At 40.3% G+C, this 24,057-nt stretch overlaps 1 protein-coding gene across 1 annotated transcript in view; it reads right to left on the bottom strand.

The window, feature by feature from the left end:
- Window positions 1-8,420: 8,420 nt before the first annotated feature.
- The window catches only part of PRDM11 (PR/SET domain 11), a 36,391-nt gene continuing 20,754 nt past the window's right edge, over window positions 8,421-24,057 (bottom strand). Inside the window, exons 6-8 of the mRNA XM_068259692.1 lie at window positions 20,701-20,888; window positions 11,426-12,064; window positions 8,421-10,720 (exon numbers count right to left, since the gene is read on the bottom strand). Coding sequence (XP_068115793.1) covers window positions 8,556-10,720; window positions 11,426-12,064; window positions 20,701-20,888 — 2,992 coding nt within the window. The 3' untranslated portion in view covers window positions 8,421-8,555. The remainder of the gene's footprint in view (window positions 10,721-11,425; window positions 12,065-20,700; window positions 20,889-24,057) is intronic.

Here is a 24,057-nt window from a genome sequence, read left to right as displayed (position 1 = left end):
TAAATTCAATAAAGAGATCTCAGCTCTGTTTTAAAGGCTTCCAGGAAAAACGAGGTGATAGTGATATGGGGGCTGCCATATTTATTTCCTTTTAAACCATACCAGTTGCCTGGCAGCCTTGCTGGTCTATGTGGCTGCACTAGCGTCCGAAGCACGCCAGAAACAAGCAAGCAGGGAAATCTTGTCAGATCTGACAATAGTGTCACAGACACCTGATCTGCTGCATGCTTGTTCAGGGTCTATGGCTGAAAGTATTAGAGGCAGAGGATCAGCAGGACAGCCAGGCCACTGCTATTGCTTAAAAGGAAATACATATGGCAGCCTCCATATAATTCTCACCTCAAGTTTACTTTAAAGCGGGATGGTCAGCCATAAAATCAAATTCCTGTTACCCACTGCTCTGTGTTTATTATGCAGTCTACATCCTGAGCCTGCACTGCAAGCATTCCAATATAATCATAAATGTTTCTGCTGTAATTAATCTTATCTCAGTCAGCCTGGCTCTATTTTGGTACATTGCCAGGGAGAGGGAAGCTTGTTATCTCCCCTCCCACATTACTGCTCCTCACTGATTGGCTGAGGGCAGTTCAGTGTGACACGAGGCTGAGAAGGGAAATACACCTCACCCCTCTGCAGAAACTGCTGAAATACAGTCTATGCTGTGCTCACATGTTTACAAAGCAAGCTAGATATGTCAGTGGAGTTTCTAAGAGGGGGGAAAAAAAACCAGTAAAGGAGGAAGTGACACCAGGATTGGCTTCAGCAAGAGGCAGTAAAAATGGAAAATACCTGTAAAAAGTTCTCTTTATTTACTATATATAATGTCACTGAAATAAAAGTGTGGACAGTACAATACATATATTATGTAAGTAGACAAGTAAAAAGTATTTATCTACTTACATCTGTGTTTTGTTTTTTTACCTGGGATAATATGGCTGACCTACTTTTTGATTCTTTAACCACTTTATCCACCACTACAGCATTTCCACGTCCTCTGTGACTTCATCTAAGCCCCAAGTCAGTAGATATACGTCTTGTAGCAGAAGCAGTGCTGTGCAGGATTGGGCTTGCTCCTGTGCACATTTCCGGCATTATCTGATGCAGCGCTAATTGGTGAATGGGAATATATGTTTCCTGAGCTAATGAGATTGATTTTTACCATTAAAAATACTTTTATTTTCTCAGTTCATAGTGAAAAATACACTCTGTAGCCTTATTTCAGAATCAAATATCTTCACCATAAATTGTGACAGGAACATAATCTAAGTTTTGTGATAAGCGGTAAGAATAGCCAAACAAAATTTGTGTTTTTTATCTACAGTAGCATTTTTGATTTTAAACTGGAATTGGTAAAACTGAGAAATAATGTGTTTTTTCTATTTTTTCCCTCGTTTTCCCATTAGAATACATAGAAAGCAAAATTGTTAGAGGGAAAAAATGGCATATAATGAAAGCCTAGTTTGTCTTGAAAAAAACAATATATATTTCATTTTGTGTCATAAGTAGGGATAAAGTTAATTATTATTATAATATTATTATTAAATAAGGACATAGCTAAACTGTCAAAACTGTTCTGGTCCATAAGTGGGAAACAAGGTCCGGATGCGAAGTGGTTAAGCTAATGGTATGAAAGTCTTACATCCGCTGTACACACACTAAGGCCCCTTTTACACTTAATCAGTTGGTGCACGTTAGTGTGCGTTAGTATACGTTAGTGCGCGTTGGTATGCGTTTTTTCCATTGCAGTGTATTGGGAAGAAGATTTCAGTGAAAACGCGTTAAGTGTAAAAGAGGCCATAGGAAAACATGAGCATTACTCTGAAAATCAGTTTTCTTTCAGATATAACTGAGAGCAACTGATTAAGTGTGAAAGGGCCCTAAGCCCTGTTCACTGGATTATGTCCTGATCTATATGAACTAGAACACCGTTACATCAGAATCTTCAGTATTAACATGAGTGACAGCATCTTGGTCACTGAACAAATGCGAATGGACTTGGGATTCTGCAATGCCAATCTTTCGAGGTCGTAAAACTCCCAATTTCACATTTCTCCACCCAAGAAAGCACCAATCTAGCTTATTTTCTTTTCAGTAATTATATTAGCAATAAAATATAAGACAGACATATTTTTTTTCCTCTTGTGAATAATAACGCAATGAGACAGACATAATAAACATATCCATATGTATCCAAAAAAAAAAAAATAATAATAATAATTCTGCAACAAAAAATTTGTCCACAGTCGTAGAAAAAAAATAAAAACAAAAATCAGAAGTATAGATTACATGTGATTATTAAACGGTGTAACAAAAAAAAAAAGTGATTTAGCTAAAAGTGAGTAACCTCTTCAGTGTACTGTATGCCCTGGTTCTTCATATTGTAAATGCAATGCTGTCACATCAGGTGTGGCCCCTGCTGGCATGGCTAGAAGTGTGATTTTCGGTGGCATTGAAGTAAAAATTGCTCACAATCGATTTTGGAATGGCCGTGGTAAGTGGTTACCTGGGACTGGGAGCCTCCAAGACTGCTCATAAGATTTAGTATACAAGTACCCACCAGCGAATGTGCACAATCTCGCAACGCTGCGCTCAATCGCCAAAACATAGTGTTCACCTGTAGTGGGGGTCTGAAACAGCCCGATTTACTAAAAGTGGCCACACGCGATACAATAAATTCTGATTTTACGACAATTCTAAAAAACAAAACAAAAAAAAAAATATATATATATATTTTTTTTTATCTGAGCAAAAAATCAGATAGGATTTCCCTTTTTTTGTTAATAGAAGTTGATCGGGAGTGGTGGATTTTTCTGATCAATTTGTATGAAAATTGAGTGGTGTATGGTAGATTGTCGATTTCTTAATATATACACCAAAGACATTTTTCAATCATTTTTTTTTTCATAATTGGGGGAAAATGTAACACGTGTGTGGTAAATTAGTCAGAATATTCAAATGTTACAATCAATCAGGAAAAAATTGATCCATGAATTGAAAAGAAATAAAAAAAAAATGTATGGTGTGTGGCCATCTTAAAGGTGGCCACGCACCATACAATTTTTAAAATATCTGTTCAATTTAAAGTGGATCCGATAAACTTTTACTCATTGCATAATTGTGTTCCTTTCATATAGTTTATAGGGAATTCCTCAAGCCAAATACTTTTTTTGTTTTGTTTTAATACTCAAATTCCCTATAAACTAAACTAAACAAGCCCACAGCTCCTTTTGTGCTTTGGCACTGTAGCAAGGGCTTATGGGAGCTCAGTCTGGGCAGGAGGAGGTTACTAAGCAGAAATTTCAGAGGCAGAGGTGAGGAGGAGAGGTGACTAATTTACCCTTATACTACATAGAAATGGTAAGAATATATAAAAAAATGGTACCATGTAAGGCCACCATTGGATAAGATATATAGACAAGTTACTTGTTACAGTTAGTTTGTCATCTCAGATCCGCTTTAAGAATTGCAATCAATGTTTCTGACTGATTGTAACATTTCAAAAATATGGATTGGAAACTGGATATGGATATGCATTGGAAACTCTGAGAAAATTGTCAGGGTGTGTATATTAATAAATTGACAATCCAACACACACCATACAATCTTTAGAAAAATTGAAGAAAATTTTCCAGCATTCCGGATTGATAAAAATCGGAAAAACTGGAAATCCGATCGGATGTTTCAGTCGAATGAAAAAAAAAAAAAAAAAGCTTTCGATTTTTCAGGAGATTCGATCATATGTATGGAATTGCCATAAAATCAGATCATTTTATTGTATCATGCGTAGCCACCTTAAGACATCTGCAGGGACCAACAAGTATTTACAGTGAGGATGTCATAAACGATCTGGCAAACCTGGATAAGATTTAAAGTATTTCCCGAAAGCCAAAGCCTCGGGTACAAAATGAGACATTATCTAAAGAGAGGGATGCCTCCAGAGCCTATTGAGGCTTCCCTCATTGGCCTGATGTCCCTCATCGCCCCCCTCCCCCCCCCCCAAAGATTAGTGACAAGGCATTGTATCGCTAATCATATCGGGGCTGCACAGCTCGTGCAGTAAGGCCTCGTTCACATCTGCTGCGCTGAAAAACGTGTGAAAGCGCGTGGTAAAAAACGCATGCGCTTGTGCGCGCTTTAGTCCACGTTTCTATGCGTTGCGCTGCGCTTCTTTAAAGCACGTTTTGCTTACTGTAGCAGCAGCAGTTGTCAATAAAACTTTGTTTTTGTATGTAAATGTATTTTTTTCTCCAATTAGGGGTAAAAAACGCATGCGCTTCTATGCGCTAAAAAAGCGGACCCATTCACTTGCATTGCTGTGCGCTTTCCAGCTCAACGCACAGAAATGCCTGCAACACTACGTTTCTGTAACGCTGCTTAGCGCAGCGCATAGATGTGAACCAGCTACATTTAGTTACATGGAAAAATCAATACCTTGCTGATCGCACAGGGCAGTGCGCTGTGGAAAGCGCACAGAAACGGCCCTGATGTGAACGAGGCCTAAGCCAGAGGGCTCCGTGCTGCTGCACACACGGGCTTGCGTGGCCATGATACAGGAAGACAAGCTGTGTGGCCCTGATGTGGAGGGGGCTGTGCTCAGAAACGGGGGGCTTCAGACAAGCGAGGGAAACCTTAATAGGATCCTGAGGCTCCCCTGTCTTCAGGGTAAGGTCCGATTTTGTAAGTGAAATGTGTCTGCTTGCTAGGCTGTTTTCTTTCTCTATTTTTTTTTTTTTGTTGTTGTTTGTTATGAAGGGAGTCTGTAGTGCATTTATTTGAAAAATAAAACATTTCAAATAGTCAAAATACCTTCTGGGAAGTAACCAGATCTCCTTAAAGCACTACTGTAGGGAGGCAAAGGGGGGAAAAAAAAGTTGAACTTACCCGGGGCTTCTAATGGTCCCCCGCAGATGTTCTGTGCCTGTCCAACCACTCACCGATGCTCCGGTCCCCTTCCGAAATATCCCACTGCAGCTGCGTGGCCTTCTCCTCGCTCCCGCTGATGGCACAGGAGCGTACTGCACAGGCGCAGTAAGGCACAGTGGTTTTGCGACTTTAAAGTCGCAAATTCCGGAAGTGAACCGGAGGCAAGGCCCAGATCATCAGTGAGTGGCTACGCGGGCACAGGATGTCTGCGGGGGACCATTAGAAGCCACAGGTAAGTTCAACTCTTTTCCCCCTTTGCCCCTACAGTATTCCTTTAAAAAGCTGAGATGGTTTTTTCATCAATTTGTGGCTGCGCAAATCAATCAGCAATTCCTCTAAACAAGCACTATTGCTAAAAAATGTAAAATTTGACATGCATGCACGAATGTATGATAATATATATATATATATATATATATATATATATATATATATATATATATATATATATATATATTTATTTATTTTTTTATTTATACTAAGATCTCGTCGTTGAGGTAAGCCACCTCATTTTTTTTATTTTATCTTGTTTTTAATCCAATTTTATTCACACTGGGGCGCCTCTTTTGTGCTTCCCAGCAAAGCATAAGCACACCTGTTTTGCTCATAGGCGTCAAATTAGAATTTGAGATATCAGCCTAGAACTTCCCAGAAAGGCAGACAGACTTTTAGAGACAATTTTCTGGAATATTGAAAAAAAAAATGTTGCACCACACAATTTTTGCAGAACAAAAAAATGTAAATAAATAAAAAAAAAAAAAAAGATACTGTTAATTTTTCATAAAGCGATCAATCCAATATTTTTACATTTTTATTTTTTTAGGGAGCACTCCTTTAAAGAGTAACTGTCGGGCATAAAATCAAAAATCAATTCTTTATTTTTATCTGGTAAACACGTAATACGGATGCTAATCAGGCAATCCAAAAGTTAAAATCACTATTACTTTTCTTGTTGATAAATGATGATTCCCCAGTTCACATGACTCTTATTTGGTACATAAAAGAGAAGTTGCAGGGCATGCTGGGTTGTTTTTTTTTTTGCTTCTCTACTTCCCCTCAGACTTAACTAATGCAGCCTGATTGGCTGAAGCCTCTTTCCCTCCTGTTTTCCCCTCCCACACCTCTGTTCCTCTCTGATTGGCCAATATTTCTCAGGCTGAAACAATGCACTTTCTATAGTGAAGGGCGGGCAAATCAGGCAGAGGAGACTAAGGGCGGATATTACATCACGACTGGCTTCAGAATAGCCACAGTAAATATGGAAACTGTTTAGAATAGGATTCTCTACTTTTCCTTTATAAAATTCACAGGAATCAGAACATGGACAGTACAATACATATGTTATGTAAGTAGAGCAAGTATTTATCTACTTATATTTGTTTTTTTTTCCTGAGATAGTATGGCTGACAGCTCCTCTTTAAAAGGAATTTATAGTGCTTTTTTATTTTCTTGTTGAATTTTGTAGGTTAGTTTAAAAAACTAGATCTTTTTTTTTTAAAGTGTGTTTTTGTTCACTTTTTTTTTTTCAAATCTAAAAAAATATTTAAACTATAAGAAATATATATGTGATATTTGTTTAGCGCCTGAGCGGCTGGTTTGGCTGGCAAGTTCTGTAAATTGAAGAAAGGCCTCATTTGGCTGCTGTGCAGTAAAGATTATGCTTCTAAACCAGGTATGTCAAAGCGGTCCTACGAGGGCCGAAATCCTCACACATTTTTGATACAGCTCAAATGAATTGATGGGTCTGAATCAGGAAAGGTGCGGTCCATCATGTAGAACACATTCCTCTCTTTGGCCTGGTGCACACCAACAACCGCTAGCAGATCCGCAAAATGCTAGCAGATTTTGGAACGCTTTTTCTTCTTTTTCTGTAGCGTTTCGCCTAGCATTTTGCGGTTTTGTGAAGCGTTTTTGGTGTAGTAGATTTCATGTATTGTTACAGTAAAGCTGTTACTGAACAGCTACTGTAACAAAAAACGCCTGGCAAACCGCTCTGAAGTGCCGTTTTCAGAGCGCTTTGCGTTTTTCCTATACTTAACATTGAGGCAGAAACGCCTCTGCAATCCAAAATCTGCAGCAGCCCGGGAGTATGTGTTTCTGCAAAACGCCTCCCGCTCTGGTGTGCACCAGCCCATTGAAATACATTACCCAAGCGGATCCGCAGCCACAAGTGGATCGCAAAACGCTGCCGAACCGCTCTGGTGTGCACTAGGCCTTTCTCAGTCCATCCTAAACACTAGCATGGATCTGGCCCTCCAGGCCTGGAGTTCGAAATGTGTTCTAAACAGAGACATATTCAAATGGGCTTGTTTATCCACAGTGATGAGCAAAAAATCCTCCTCTCGCGCAAGTTTCTACTGTCTAAATTCTAATTAAATTCAGCCAATTAAGTGCTCTACTTTTGTTAATAAACCAACTGCTAGTTAACTAGTTGAGAGCCAGTTAAGGGCTCTGATATGTTCAAATTCTTTCTCAAATGTAGCTGGTTGGGATATTGGAGACCCTGATTCTGTATTCAGAGAGACTCCTTTACCACTGCAATAAAGCAGCACTCGCTTCAGCGTACAAAACTTTGAAAAGGTATGGGTATTTTTTTTTTTTTTTGGGGGGGGGAGGGAATAGTAAAACAAATAAGCAAAAAATAAAAAAACTAAATAAACACAATAAACAAACAAAAAAAACAAAAACATACATTCCCTTTAAGCTATGTACAGTTACAGGATTTTTGCCAGCTGATCAGATTGACATCCAATGTTAACATTTATGGTTGGATCAGGGGGAACGTCTGTACGGTTTCTCAGCTGGCCTTCTTTGAAGGAAGAAAACAATCACCAAAGATAGATTTTTTTTCTTTTCCCTATATCCTTATATACATATTTTATGATGCAAAACATCATCAAACAGCCAACTAAAGCCATCACTTAGCTTTGAACAGCAGCAAATGATTTCACAATCGATTATGGGCAACTTTTAGCGGTGGAAGGGGAAACTTGGAAACCCCTCTCCCGTAGCCTTGCCATAAAGACCCTCAGTGTACCCTGGATTCAGAGGCAGTAAAATAGTTATTCAGTGATGCTTAGCTTTAAACTGATATTGTTTATACATCTTATTTCTTACTGAACATAATAAAAGTATTTAAGAGTGATAATTCAAATTACAAAAACAAAATAAAACAAAAAGAACCATTGCGATTAAATAAAAATTAAAATCCTCTCCGATATTCTTTTCTGAGTTTTTTTTTTGGGGGGGGGGGGGGGGGGGGGCAAAACATATTTTTTTGCCCTGGGGAAACAAAAAATATATATAGGTACCTGATGATTTCTACCATGCTTTAGGTGATACGGGGGAAGGTTTGGAGAATGAGGAGTTAAGTCCTATTCTGGCCATAAGGAAGCCATGCTCCTTAATCCCAGCTGCCATAAAGTGATAACTTGTTACTTTTTTGAGAGGTTTATAAAAAGGCAAAAAAAAAAAAAAAAGGCTCAGTCCTCTGTAAATATTTAGTGGGATTTTCTATTAATATATTTATATATATAATATATATATTTATTTTTATATTTTCTTATAATATACCAAAACTTGAGTATAGATAGAAAAAAAAACAGACCCAACAGTTTCATGGTTGTAGAATCCTAAATATCTTGGTAGTACTCTGAGCCAATTTCCATCGAGTGAAGCATTGGCTTCTGGTCTAGAGAGGACATTTTACTAAGCATCTCTGCCGACAGCGTGTAGCTGTTGCCTGATTTTTCCTCAAACCAGCTGTCCAAAGCTCTCTTGGCATCAAAATTGGTGATGGGAGGTCCGTTCACCGCTACGGTTAAGAGGTCACTCAACTGATCCAATGTCAGTCGAGAGCGATTGTTTTTGCGTAGTCTCTGAAGTGCGTTACGTCCTTTTTCACAGCAGGCAGTGGATGTGGGAAGAACTTTTAAGATTTGAACCACCTTGTTTAAAAGAATAAACCGTTGTTTGTACTTGCAGATATGGCCAATTAAGTCCTTGAAACCGTTTTTGGTACAGTAGTCTGCCTTGAGTTCTCTCCATTCCATCTGCAAACTGCCCCTTGCATCAGCTCCTTCCCTGCAAACATCGGTAAGGAGAGAAGGAATGCTACCTAGATGTTCATATATGTGTAGCATGTCATCCTCACCGTAAGTTATGAGCTCCTCTGTGCTCCTTGGCCAGTACGAGAGATCAAAGACCTGACAAGCTTTAACAAACAACCGGGTACGGGAATCGAACCTCTGGGCCAAGGTAAGTTGGGTTTTCTGGCAAATTTTCTCCCTGATGGACTGAAATTTTGCTTCCGCCACACGTAAATTCTTCAAGGAGATACCATTGAAGCTTTCCCGGAAGTTTTCTTCAAATTCCTGAAGGTATTCACCAGGAGAGTCGGTCAATCGGCTGATTTCTTGAATGGCTTCCTCTATTTTCTCATCTACCTGGGATACCAAGAGATATTCCCCTTGGAAAACGTACGCAAGGCGGGACAATACTGCGATCACATCCAACAGGAAATAGATCAGCTTAATTGACTGATAGTCCATTAAGAACTGAAGAAGGGCCAATGCAATTGCTGAGGCATCAGCCCTTTGCGTCTGCCCACTGACATCTTTCAAATGTGCAACAACTTCTAAGTAGTCCTTAATTAGGGCATTAAGAACATTCTGCTCACCGATGATCCATTTTACAGCCCGGATGTCTCCCAAGAATTCAGTTTCTTCGCAGAGTGTTGCAGCCGTGAGCCGAAGCTCACACATCAGGCGGGGGGAGTACCGATAGAAACTAAGTAATTGCTTTAAGTTGTTCTCTAATTCTTCTAAGCAAGGAAGTTCTTTCCCACTAATTGCATCCAAAATTTCTAAGTGCGGCCTGTGTACCATGAATGGTAAACACAGTATCCAAGGCAAGGTTTTCCTGATTGTCATGTACATATTCGCTCTTAGCCCAGCTGTGATGTTGGCGCCGTCAACTCCCAACCCAACAGTTGGCCTTTCATCCTGCAACCTGATTCCAAGTGCCGAGAAAGCCCGGTCAATTCCTTGGAGATAACTCTCAGTTGTAGGCAAAGCCAACTCTTGGAGCGAGAGAAATTCTGTGGCAGGCGGACCATCATTGCTCGTGTACTGGACATAGACTGCTACAGTATCGGCAAGAAGCTCTTCGCTTTGCCCATCCAAGATGATGCTCAAAAAAGGAGATTGTCGAATCCGCTCCACTAAATCTTCTCTAAGTGCTCTGGCAATGTGATGAATCAGAATTTGACAATCGCCTTCGTTCATGTACTGGTCAACAACCCGAAGTTCACACTTTCTCAGTAGTTCCGCTAGAGGACGGAAGTCATAATAAGGCCTGCCTTCCATAGCCAAGTGGTATGCGGTGTTGAAAAGAAGAGTCATGTTCCGGCACATCTCCTCTGTCTTTTCTGGGTGCATCCTGAGCTTATAGAGCTGCAAGCATTTCTTGTGGAGGTTACTTTGGCTGTGAAGCTTTATTGTGTGAATCTTAAACTGTTTGGAGCCAATAATGAAGGCTGAAGTCCTGGAGGACTGAACGGTATACTGCCTGCAAACGTGACACCACATCTCGTTCAGGGTAGAGGAATACCTCAGGAACCAGAACTTTTTCAGCCATTCTTGCTTAAAGCGACGGATTCTCCTTCCAGCAGCAACAGACATCTTTGAGGGTTCGTCGGTTGCTGCCAGCATGTCATTGGAAACAGATTCATCAGCAGAGTCCACTTCTTGGTCATCGTCTTCCATCATGGTGGGAGCAATGGACATGTTCTCTGGGGCTAGAAGCATAAAAAATGTGCACATTAGCATCATATGGAGAACGTTTACAGCAAAGTCAAAAAAACATTGGAGGAGAAAAGAGGAAGAAGAGTGGACAAGTGAAGAAAGGAAGGAACATGCTAGGATGTATTATGCACCATGTGACCCTAGCTCATAAAAATTGTACTGTTTTTAAGAACAGAGAAAAAATAATATATATATATATATATATATACATATACATATATATATATATATATATATATATATATATATATATATATATATATATATATATATATATATATATATGCACTTGAAACGTAAAATACATTTTTAACATTTCTTCTGTGCTACCTGATTAAAAGAGAAAGACCCTTATTCAATTCCCAACGTCTCCTAAGTTTTCTCCTAGGAGTTATTTTTACACTTCATCAAAATGCCCTTTAAGCCACCAACGAGCAACAAAATACTCAGCATAATTTTGACAGTACTATTCCACCTACTTTTTGGTACTTTTTCAATTGCAGAGCACTAAAAAGTTATTTGAAAGAGAAGATGATAAAGTATTTCCTAGGAGAAAACTAAGGCGAAAATGTGAATTGAAGACGGCCCAAAGTGTACTCTAGATGACAATACAACTAACTATCTGTGGTTGACTACAATCATGACTGCTAAGTTGTAGCAAACATAATATAAAGGCTACTTTGCGTTATTATTCTTACCTGAGGTATCAGAATACTCAGGAACCTCGATTTTCTGAGGCAGCAATTGTGGGACTTCAGGAACCTTTCCAGACCTCAGCATCTCCACCTCAGCCTGAAGCTCTCTGATCTTCTTTTTTAACCTGATACAGTTGGGACAGAAGGAAGTAGTGGGGATTTCCTCGGTGTCTCCGAGGGCACAGAATTCATCGGGGCTCTCTATCTTTATAGAGGACTGATCTTCTACTTCATTCTCCAGAAGGCTGGTCTCCCTGTCTAAATGCTTGCTGGAGCTACGAGGCACCTTCCACTCCATCAATGTTCTGGTTTGGTTTTTGGAAGGAGAACACTTTTGGTTGGCTTTACATCTATCCTCATTGTCCTCTAAGTGATACCTGGAAATCTTTTTCCCTGGTAGTGGGCTGCTTGTTGTTGGAGAATGCTCCTCCACTTTGGCAGACTCCAGAGACGCCTCAAGGACATCCTTGAAGATGAGGTCTATTTTTTTCTTCTTGCTGTGAGGGTTCAAGTCCCCCTCCTCACAGCTGCGTTTGTAGAGGCTCTTCCCTTGTTTAAGGGCAGTTAGTGGAAAATGGCCTTTCACATCTTCTTGGTTTTCCAAGAGTTTGTCATTGCTTTCCCTCAACAAACCCTTTTCTCCTAGAAGGGAAAATTAGCTGTGTTACCAGTGTGGTACATGTTCCCAAGTCAATCATTTAAAAGGATTTACTTACTAAAGCTGAAGACACAAGTGACCTAGTTAAAGAGACTCTGAAGTCTCCCTAAAATTAGGTTTTTATTTTAAAAACCTCATTACCATTATTGTCCGACCTAAATCGCAGCATCCCCGCGGCTGAAAACCCCCTCGATCACCCCAAACTCACGGGGGTACAGGGCAGCAAAATCCACGACTTTCTTGGTCATGGATTTTGCTGTCGCCTCTATGCGCGTCATTCAGCGCGTATGCCCGCCTCTCCCCCGCCCCTCTCCGTGAAGGAAGACTGAAAGGGGCGGGGGGAGGCGGCAATCCGGCGCCGATTGAGGCAGAGCCGCGCTGCCTCTATGCGGAAGTTGCCTGCGTGTACCCCCGTGAGTTTGGGGTGATCGAGGGGGTTTTCAGCCGCGGGGCTCCGGCGTTTTAGGTCGGACAATAACGGTAATGAGGTTTTTAAACTAAAAACCTCATTTTATGGAGCCTTCAGAGTTTCTTTAATCAGATTTTGTAAATAAAAGTTTCTGGTATTAGTTGGCAAAAGTCTGTAACTCTTAAATTGGTAATTTTAGAACATGGTGGGGATGCTGAAGGCAGTACATTTGGACTTTGCATTTTGACAAGGAGATCCAGGATTGATTAGCATGTTGAGTCTGATGTGACGTTATTTGTGTTACCAGTTTTGGTCTCCCTATTGTTTGCCTAATTCTGACCCCTCCCATTAATGGAAAACCCCTTTACAATGCATAACCTTCTCCTCCCTTGACTACAACCCTGACACTCAAGCTCCCCTAAAAAAACCTCCCTTCATCATGCCCAACTTTAAAGCGGAATATAACCCTGCATTTCAACTTTGCTCTAAAACATTATTTACAGTATATTATATGCAACCAGCATTTTTTTTTTACTAGACCAGCATTGGAAGGGTTACACAGGGCTTTAAAGTTCCTGGAGATTTCTGCAGACGCATCCGAAGCTGACATAGATACATTTTGTTTACATAAATGTATCTAAGTGTTGAATGTGACACACTCTCTCTGACTGAGAAGGCGCTGGAGGACAGCCAAAGTGTGTGTAACATTTCTCAATAGATACATTTAACTAAATAGAATGTAACAATCTGAACTTCTGCATATCTCTCCACGGAACTTTAAACCTCCGTGTTTAACCCTTCCAATGCTGGTCTAGTAAAAAAAAAATGCTTTTTGCATATAATATGCTGTAAATAATGTTTTAGAGCAAAGTTGAAATGCAGGGTTATATTCCGCTTTAACCTTTTACCTCCAGCTAATAAGGCTAAGCTCCCCTTACACTATCCTTAGTTAATACTCACCTTTCGTTGTCCTCATTTGTTTCCTTAGCTTCAGATCTGATGTCCAAACCATAGATTCTCGGTGTTGATTTTTTGAAGCATTCAACTATAAAGCCAAAGTGGTTGAAGCAACAACCCTTAAAGCACACCTGATCCAAAGCAAAGCTATATTAAGTAAGCGCAGACATATGTTCATGCTGGATTCACATATCTCTATGCATTGTCCATTCCTCTTTCCATGGTTCCTGTAACCACTCCTTGAACAAATTGACTTTTGGCTAAGTCACATTTTCAGACAAGAAGTGGAAGGCATGCCGCGATGTGTCCACCCATTCACTCAGCTTCCTCTTAAGGGGAGGGTGGAGGAAGGAACATCACAGCAAGCCTGCCTCTTTCTGTCTGAAAATTTGACCTAGCCAAAAGTCAGATTTTTGAAGACGTGCTTCTGGGGGATGGGGGGAACCAGGAGAGGAACGGACAACGTACAGAGCTATGTGAATCAAGCATGAACATATGTCTGTGCTTATCTTAGCTAGCTTTACCTCAGGTCAGGTATCATTTAAAGGGGAACTGACCTCAAAATTTGTTGAGTAGTGTGTGACCTTGCCCAGATTGGATCAGATAGTGATATTTGATTAGGTCCACCTTTCCGTACCTTGTCCCCGTGTATTTTAATATATTTGATTTTTTTTTACTCTGGGATATGTTCCTTCAATAAATGTGTTATATTTTTAGGATTTTAGAGTCTGCATTCATTATTTTTGCCCATAGGGATACTTTCTATCTTTTAGTTGTATATATTATTAGAGGCGGAGCATCACTACAGATGTCAGGCAACGGGCATTGCTTATTAGAGAATTAATATGGCTGAATCCATATTGCTCTCACTTTCACTTCAGGTTCCCTTTAACTTGTCTTCCAAGAAGCCTATAAAAAGGTGAATTCAGTACCATTTTAACTACTTTGCAGGCTGCTTTGAGGATGGAAAAAGTAGGGTATGCACGTAGCATGTTGTGTGCTTTTCATATCCAAACAGTGGTATTTAAAAGGTTTTTTGTTTTTTTAAGGTTCTTAAAGTGGATCTGAGGTGAACTTTTACACATTGCATAATTGTGTTCCTTTCCTATTGTTTATAGGGCGTTCCTCAAGCCAAATACTTTTTTGTTTTTGTTTGAATACTCCAATTCCCTATAAACTAAACAAGCCACGCCCACAAGTTTTCAGATAGCCAAGGCACTTTCAGACAGTAGCAAGGGCTCATGGGAGCTCAGTCTGGGCAGGAGGAGGGGGAGGTATTACTAGCCAGAGATTTCAGAGGCAGAGGGGAGGAGGGAGGGGGGATTAGGTTTTCACAGGCTGAGTGCTGAAGATTCAGATAAGCTTGACTGTGTGTAATGTTTACAAACAACATGGCTGCTGTCATTGTATCACAGGAAGAAATAATCATATTCTATTAAAGCTGTTTGCAGCTAGATTTGCTGTGTAAACTATCTAAACTTTAGTTAAGATATATAGACAAGTTACTTGTTATAGTTAGTATTTCATCTCGGATCCGCTTTAAGTTTTTCTGCATAAATGTGACCTAAGAAGTCATCCCTTTTCAGGCAAGTCCTAAATCCAAAGAAAGAGTAAACACCTAAGTAAACGATTTAACATTACCCTTGTCCATCTATTTATTGAGTAAAATTATTCCCCCTTTGGGTAGGAATACCTGCGCCCAAACATTACCAATTACAGTCAAACAGGCCTACACATGAACTTAGAAGATTTTTGGCCCAGTCCTCCACAGAGAGTCAGGAATGTTGAAGTTTCCTGAAAAAACTGCTCCCAAAGTTCTTTCACAACATCTTTATAGGATTAAGTTTAGGACTTTGACTCAACCACTCCAAACCAATAACTTTCTTCTACTTTACCCAGTCTTTGGTAGATCTTCCAGGATGTTTAGGGTCATGATCTTGCTGCATAAACTAATTTATCTTGAACTTCACTTAATGGATGGATAATTCTGACATTTTCAAAGGTCACAATTCCACAGATGATGGTATGCCATCCTAGATCAGAGGCCTTAAAACAGGGCGCAAACAATCATGATATTACCACCACCATGTTTCACAGATGGGATAAGGTTCCTTTTCTGGACTGCAGTGTGTGCCTTTCAATAAACTCAGAACTTTACATCCGAGCCAAGAAGTCCCATTTTTGTCACATCTTTCCACAAAACATTGATCTGAAGTGGCCTTCAGAAGAGGGACATCAATGGTTTATGACAGTAGTCTTCTCTGTGGAAACCCATGACACATACCACCCTTCTCCACTGTTTCCACCAAGTGTGATTTCATCCACATTGACATTTTCCTATGAAAGAGAGGTTGTTTGATCCTCAGATTTTAGCCTGAGGTAGTTTGGGCACACCTGGAATATTATACGACTTGATCTTGGTATGATCATTTATTGGTTGCCCACTCCCTGGGTAACAACATTGTGCTTGAAATTATGGTAACCATGATATTTGCCTCCATTAGTTTATGATCTGCCTCACAGTGGACAGGTGGTGTCCCAAAATGTAATAGTTTTGTGACCTTTCACAGTCCGGTGAACATCAATAACAGGTCCTCATCAGTCACCTCCATGTGGGCCTTGAGACGTTTCCACAATCTCACGCTAAGAAGACCCAAATTTCTGTTCTTAAAATAAAGTTCCCCAATCGTAACCGATGATCATCCCATTATCTGAAACTCGACTAATTTCCTCTTTAATAATCTCCAAAGGTTACAAAGTAGTAAAGAATACAATTAAGTAAACATTTCAGCCGTTTTCAAAGATAAAGATTAAACAAGGGTAATGTTTGGAACTTATTTGTCTAATAATGTTCTCTAAATCTGTGTTTAGGACTTGCATGAAAAAATAAATAAATCATGTTTTAGTTCTTATTTATACAGAAATGTTGAAAATGAATTCACAGGGTTCAAGTGGCCTACTCCTCCCAGGCCACTAACCAAAATCACAAAGCACAACCTTTTCTGCCCGGAGGGAACCATTTTCCTCGTTTGTATTTTCTAGGTCAGTGAATATAGGCGGAAGCAATTTAGCAAATGTGGAGATTAAATCACCTTAATTTTGGCTTTCATAATCCCGCTGAATATGACTTTATAAAATGATTCACTGACAGCTGAATGCCAAGTTCAAAAACCGATGCCTCTTAGTTAAAACCTCAGTTTATGCACATATAAATACATTATGTTAAAATATTAATAACAATAATATATTATTGTTATTAAAAAAGTAGTTTTTGCAGAAAAACAGCCAACACACTAATTTGTAGATCCTAAGTGGCCTACGTCTCTCTGTTCAGTCCCAATTGGTTTGAAGCACTCCTCTATCAGTGACCTACCTAGCCATGTGGGGTGAAAGGGTGGGAGGCTGCCCTGTAAGCCTGAAGCCTCACCAATTGGTGCAGCAGGCAATTTTTTTTAAAAAAGAAAACTTTTTGAAATCGTGGAAGGTTTGGGCCTAGACATAATATATCCTATGTGGAAGATGTATGTTTGGGTTGTCTAAGCTTGCTAGGTCATGCAGCACGGTGGGGAGGAGCTTGTGTAAGAAGAGAATTCCAGGAAGGGCCTAGGTCAGCGTTTCTCAAACCTGCCCTCTTGACTCCCCAACGGTGGATGGTTTGCAGGCAACCTCACCTATGCACAGGTGGGGTAATTAGTGTCTCAGATACATGGAATCCACCTAGCTCAGACACTAATTACCCCACTTGTGCATAGGTGAGGTTGCCTGCAAACCATGCACTGTTGAGGAGTCATGAGGACAGGTTTGAGAAACAATGGCCTAGGTTATGAAAAGCAATTAAATATACAACCACTTGCAGCTGCAGAGTTCTACATTCAGTTTCCACTAGAGCAGAACTGAGGCACTAAACAGGCTTAAAGGGGATCCGAAGAACTAATACACTTGTGAGATAATGAATTGTATGTGTAGTACAGCTAAGAAATAGAACATTAGTAGTACAGATACATATTGTTTCCAGTACAGGAAGAGTTAAGAATCTTCAGTTGTTATCTTTGCAATAGAGCGTCTCTTAAAGAGACTCTGCAGCGAACAAAATGGCTATTTTTACCTGGAAGTTTGCTCCAGTAGTCTCAGTAGATGTAAACCGCCGCATAACGAGGGCTTTAGACCCCCCAAATCCCGGGGCAGAGCTTTCAGCTGCAGCTCTGCCTCTACTGACGTCAATCGCCGTGCGGATCTCTGCCTCTCCCCCCGCCCCTCTCAGTGAAGGAAGCGTGAGAGAGGTGGGGAGAGGCGGCGATCCGCCACGATTGACATCAGTAGAGGCAGAACTGTAGCTGAAAGCTCTGCCTCTCTCAGGAAGCGCCGGCCGGATTGCCCCCCGGGGATTTGGGGGGTCTAAAGCCCTTTTTTGCGGTGGGGATGCAGCGGTTTACATCTAATGAGAGTACTGAAGAGAACTAGAAGGTAAAAATAGCAAATAAATATTCAAGATCTGCACCAGCTAAAATCTTCTTCAACTATCTGAGGAAAGCACTACTCTGAAACGCCGTGCATCATGACGGTGTTATACACATACTTTTATTGCCTTGTGTGATGCTTTTAATGAGCTATAAATAAAAGAAGATTTTAGATGGTGCGGATTAGACCTGAAAGATAAATCGAATTTAAATCAAAATCGAGATCACCAAGATCACAATTTCAGAATCGTCAAATCGTCGATTATCGCGATCACATCATTTCCACATGGGGAAAGTTTGAAGAAGCGGCTTCAAACTTCCCCAAAGTCCCCGGCACGTGCGGCCGCAATGTTGGACATACCTTCCGCACGAGTCGAAAAGCTGTCCGCCCTCTATCACCGTCTGCCGGCTCTTGTGCTTGGCAAAACTCCGGGTTCCTGTATGTCACATGACATACAGGAAGTATGCCGTGCATTAGAGCCTGCAGGAGGCGAAGTGGATAGATGGCATCATGGAACAGAGGTGGCTAAGAGACATAGAGCGGGCACAGAGACAGAGCGGGCACAGAGACACAAAGGGAGCAAGCAGGGCTGTGGAGTCTGAGTCAGAGTAATTTTGGGTACCCGGAGTCGGAGTAGTGATTTCATAAACTGAGGAGTCGGAGTCGCGGAGTCGGATGATTTTTGTACAAAATCCACAGCCCTGTTAAGTATTAGACTAAGGAGTCGGAGTCGGAGCAATTTTGGGTACCCAGAGTCAGAGTCATGGTTTAATAAACTAAGGAGTCGGACGATTTTTGTGCCGACTCCACAGCCCTAAGAGAAAGACCCAGAGGAGGCAAAGGGGGCACAAAGAGAGACAGAGGGGGAACAAATAGGCAAAGAGGGGGAACAAAGCTTGATTTGAAGGAAATCGTGAATCGAAATCGCAATTTCAGATAGAAATAGCTCAATTCAATTTTTTTCCTATAATGGTTCAGGCCTAGTGCGGATCCTGATACCTTATTTGCTGAGATATCCCTGTGCACTTCAGGGGCGATCACTGCACATCATTATCCATTGGTGCTGTCTCAATTGAAGAAACCATCTCTTTAACTCTCAGACCAAGTTTGGTTGGCTACAGTGCTATTTTCTGAAGCACTTATACATCATAGAAACAGTGAGGGCCTGTTTCCACTACACGCAGATTCTGCATGCAGAAAACTGACTCCAATAAATGTCTATGGGCCTGTTTCCACTGAACACGATTTTTCTGATGAAGATTTCCCATAGGCATTCATTAGAGTCAGTTTTCTGCATGCAGAATCTGCGTGTAGTGGAAACAGGCCCTAACAACTTCAGATAAGATTTCACGGCAGAGAAGTTAAAAGGGTCACGAGCTCTGCTCTGTTTCATAGTTTGAAATGCAGAGTGTAGTGTATAAACTGCAAATATTATAGAATGATGCAATGTTATAAAAAAAAAACAAAAAAAAACACTATATAAAACTGAAAATAAAAACACGAGACTTTTCTTTGCAACTGATGTTCTATTAATTATCCGAACTACACATACAATTCATTATATCATACGTTTTTTTCGCTTCAGTGTCAAAAGGATGATGTTTGTGAATGAAGCCACAAGCTGGCATGACACAGACACCCATCTGAGTGTACACAATACGATTGGATGACAGAGCAGAACATCACTTGAGCAGTGGCCATACTGTTCAATGTTTTACAGTCATCGCTTATTGCCAGAATTTTGATATGCGAGTTATGTTATCTTCTGATCATAACCACAAAAATGTATTTGCAATGTTTTAAAATAAATCGATTAACAACTACCTGCTTCAGAAACCTCTTTAGATCAATAAATCAAAGAACTTTATATTATGTACCGTTTGCTTTACAGTAACATTTTTAGATTGAATGGTTTCTATGAATATATAGGTACCATTAGGCAACACAATACTGTACTAGGAACACATGGTGCATAAATAGCAAGAAAAGGAACAGCGAAAGGCAACATAGACTTATTATTCTGTAATCGTAACAGTGAATCTAGGACCTTAAAATTCAGCTTATAGGCACATTCAAAAATATAAAGATTATAAAAAAACACTAATCAATAACAATAATGTAACATACTAATATTACAGATAATAATATAAATATTGCATATTACTAATACATAGGGATACACAAATTATTGTGCAGTTAAATGTGGTTTGAAATGACCTTTACTATAACCTAACAGACAAAAACGAAAACTAAGCATGTACATGAGAAAGGAGGGGGGGGGGGGGTGGGGGGAGGCAGTTATGAAAGGCTCAGAAGTTAAAAAGGGACCCCACTATTTGATCATCAGAAAATCACAAGGGGGAAAAAAGATAAAATTCATTTTTCAGTTTCTGTTCAAGTAATGCCAGTTCTCAAGTTGTACAGCCGGCCAATCAGGGAAAACTGATCTGTTTGCTGCTTCCTCTGAATCCGTTTAGTTGACTGAATAGCTACTTCTGTAAAGGTGGCCATACACTGGCCAATGTGGCCAACAGATAGATCCCTCTCAGATCATTAAGAAAACAAGCCCACTTGGAATCAAGTGCCGCAGGACTGACTCACAGATAAGACGACTGGTATAATTTTATACTGTGAGTCAGTCCTAAATTTCTCGACTTATAGCCGAGTATATAAGGTAATTGCAACAAAAAAAAAAAAAAAACAATAAAAAAAAAATTGGAAAAAAAGCAGACACTGAAAGAGAGAGGAGGGGGGGGGGTCTGGAAATGAAGTCGGCGTTGTATGTCAATGAATTACCTCTGGTGAGGTTGCGGTTGATTGTCTCCTGAGACATACTATGGAGCCGCTTCATGTACTCGTTGCTGTACCAGACCCGCAGCTTCTCTCCTGGCTGGATGTCCCGACAAGCTCGGAAGTAGATCTTCTCGCGGTGCTGAAAGGCCATCAGGTTCTGCTCCTGCTCCTCGCGGGAGATCACCACATATCTGATCGGGAGGAAACGGCGCATCATAAAACAGCCTCCACGCCAATGCTACGAGAGGTCCGCCTCATTCATCTCATTAACAGGGATGGCTTTTATTTATTTAAACTGAATAATTTTAACTGAATTTTTTTTTTTAAAGGGGGTCACACACCATGCAATTTTTTATATTTCTTTTCAGTTTGAGATCAATAATCATTTTTTCTTATTTACTGTAACATTTTAAAAATGAGACCAATGTGCCACGTCTTAAATTTTTCTCCAGTTCTCCAGTTCTGAAAATAAATTACTGTATTGAGAAACGCTGAAAAAATTGCTTGAGCCATTAAATTAAGAAATTGACAATCTACCCTACACTGTACAATTTCCATAAAGATTGATCAGAAACATCCGCCTCTCACAATCGACTTTTACGGTATCTTTAAAAAAAATGGGAAATTTGATCAGATTTGTCAAATGAAAAAAGTTTTACATTTTTCTGTACAACCTGTCTGTTTTTTTTTTTAACCACTTGAGGACCCACCCTTTACCCCCCCTTAAGGACCAGCGCTAGTTTGATTGATCTGTGCTGGGTGGGCTCTGCAGCCCCCAGCACAGATCAGGGTGCAGGCAGGGAGATCAGATTGCCCCCCTTTTTTCCCCCCTATGGGGATGATGTGCTGGGGGGGTCTGATCTCTGCTGCCTGCGAGTGGCTGGCGGGGGGGGCACCTCAAAGCCCCCCTCCGCGGCGAAATGCTCCCCCTCCCTCTCCTACCTGGCCCCCTTTGGTAAGCCGGGCTGCACAGGACGCTATCCGTCCTGTGCAGCCAGTGACAGGCTGTCTCCTGTCACATGGCGGCGATCCCCGGCCGCTGATTGGCCGGGGATCGCCGATCTGCCTTACGGCGCTGCTGCGCAGCAGCGCCGTACAAATGTAAACAAAGCGGATTATTTCCGCTTGTGTTTACATCTAGCCTGCGAGCCGCCATCGGCGGCCCGCAGGCTATTCACGGAGCCCCCCGCCGTGATTTGACAGGAAGCAGCCGCTCATACGAGCGGCTGCTTCCTGATTAATTAGGCTGCAGCTGGCGACGCAGTACTGCGTCGCTGGTCCTGCAGCTGCCACTTTGCCGACGCACGTTATGAGTGTGCGGTCGGCAAGTGGTTAAATCAAATTGACGTAACATGGAATCATTTTATCGTATCGTGTGGCCACCAAAACGCTGTTTTGTTTTTTTTTTTGCCAGGAAAATACATAATATTTAATCAGCCTTCACCCTGCAATTTTTTATACATTCATAAAGTTTTCGTATTTAAAAGTTATTCAATCAGAAATCATATGTCTAATCACAAAATTATAGGTCTTAATCCTATAATTAAAGATAGGTATTTTTTTTCCTTTTTGTTTTCTCAGCTTTAGCTTTAAAAATTCAATTGTTTTAAAACCTTTTTTTGTACTCAGAAAAGTATTACATCATGGTATGCTATACAGGTAGCCCCCAATTTACTAACACCTGAACAACCTACCTATACAAACAGCCTGTAAATGTAAAATTTTATTCTAAGGGAACAATAAAAAAAAAATAGTTTTCAAACCAGTAAAATGCAGAACACAAAGGACACAGGGACAGTGGGGTGGACATAGGGAGACACTGAAGGCACAGGGGAACAGAGGTGACACAAGGGGCACACTGGAGGCATGGGGGGGGGGGCATGGAGGAGGTACAGGGGACAGAGATAGCACAGTGTTTCGACTCATGGACAGATTTAGGTTAACAAACCCACAGTCCCCATATTGTTTATTGTTAATCAGGAACTATCGTACTTGTAATTCAATGAAAGGCACGATTATTTTATATTGTTTCAGAATATATATATTTTTATATAATATATATATATATATATATATATATATATATATATATATATATATATATATATATATATATATATATATATATATATATATATATATATATATATATATATATATATATATATATATTCATTTTTAGGAAATATTATGTCTATGGGCTTGATTCACAAAAGAGTGCTAACTGTTAGCGCGGCCGTTTTTCACGCAAATTTTTGCGTGCAATGAAACGTTTTCATGCGAAATCGTTATCGTTTTCACGCGCAAACCCGAATTTTCGCACAAAATCATTACCGTTTTCGCACGAAAAAAAAACGATTTCGCCCGAAAATGTTGCGCGCGAACGAGAAAATTTACACGAAAAAAGGCCGTGCTAACAGTTAGCACTCTTTTGTGAATCAAGCCCTATATGTCTAAACATCTTGTAATTGAGAGGAATGCATATTGATTTTAATTTTTGATTTATAGATTTAAAGGGAACCAGAGACGAAGCAACCTTGTGTATTTTACCATATAGATCAGTGGGAACATTAGAGAGAACACTTATCATGCTCTCTGTTTCATCCTCACTGCTAAAAGTGTCTGTTATCAGCTGTGATAAGAATCCTGGACTGAGCATTCAGTCTGGCTTTGCAGGGAATAATTATAGCAGAGCCAGTAGGTGGCAGGCTTGGGCTTGAAAAGACACCAGAGAAGACAGACTCAGCTATAATATTTCCATAGCAAAGCTAGACTGAGTGCTCAGTCGGGGATTCTTATCAGAGGTGATAACAGTCAGATTAAACAAAGAACAATGAAACAAAGAGCAGATTAGGTGTTTACTGTCATGTTCCCACTGATTTATAAGGTAAAATACAAGAGGGTGCTTCATCTCTGGTTCTCTTTAATACATTTTTGAAGGCTTTGTTAGTACGCGCCACGCTAACAAGTTTGGCCTGGCTAGTTATTATGAAGTATGGACACTAGTGTTAAAGAGTACTTTATCTCTGTAACAATGTAACACTGTAAGCCAGTGTTCGTACCATCCAATTTACTTTTCTCCGAAAGCTGGCCACTAACGGTCCAATTTCTAGCGAAAAATCGTTATAGCGATCAGAAATTCTGATCGGATTGGTTTGAAATAATCTCCATTGGTGGATACAATCGATTATGAACGAGTGAAAAAAATGTCGCCCGAATGAATTTTCGTCGAACCAAAATTTGTATTTTCTTGTTGGTCGTGATAGATAGGAAGCAAAGATTTGGTTAGTTGATGGTGTAGTGAACGATTTTTCGTCCGATCAGAATTTCTGATCGCTCAAACGATTTTTCGCTAGAAAT

The sequence above is a fragment of the Hyperolius riggenbachi genome, chromosome 11, assembly GCF_040937935.1.
Source record: "Hyperolius riggenbachi isolate aHypRig1 chromosome 11, aHypRig1.pri, whole genome shotgun sequence".
NCBI classification, from domain to species: Eukaryota; Metazoa; Chordata; class Amphibia; order Anura; family Hyperoliidae; genus Hyperolius; species Hyperolius riggenbachi.
The sequence above is the reverse complement of the archived record's forward strand: the minus strand, read 5'-3'. Positions and strand labels throughout refer to the sequence as shown.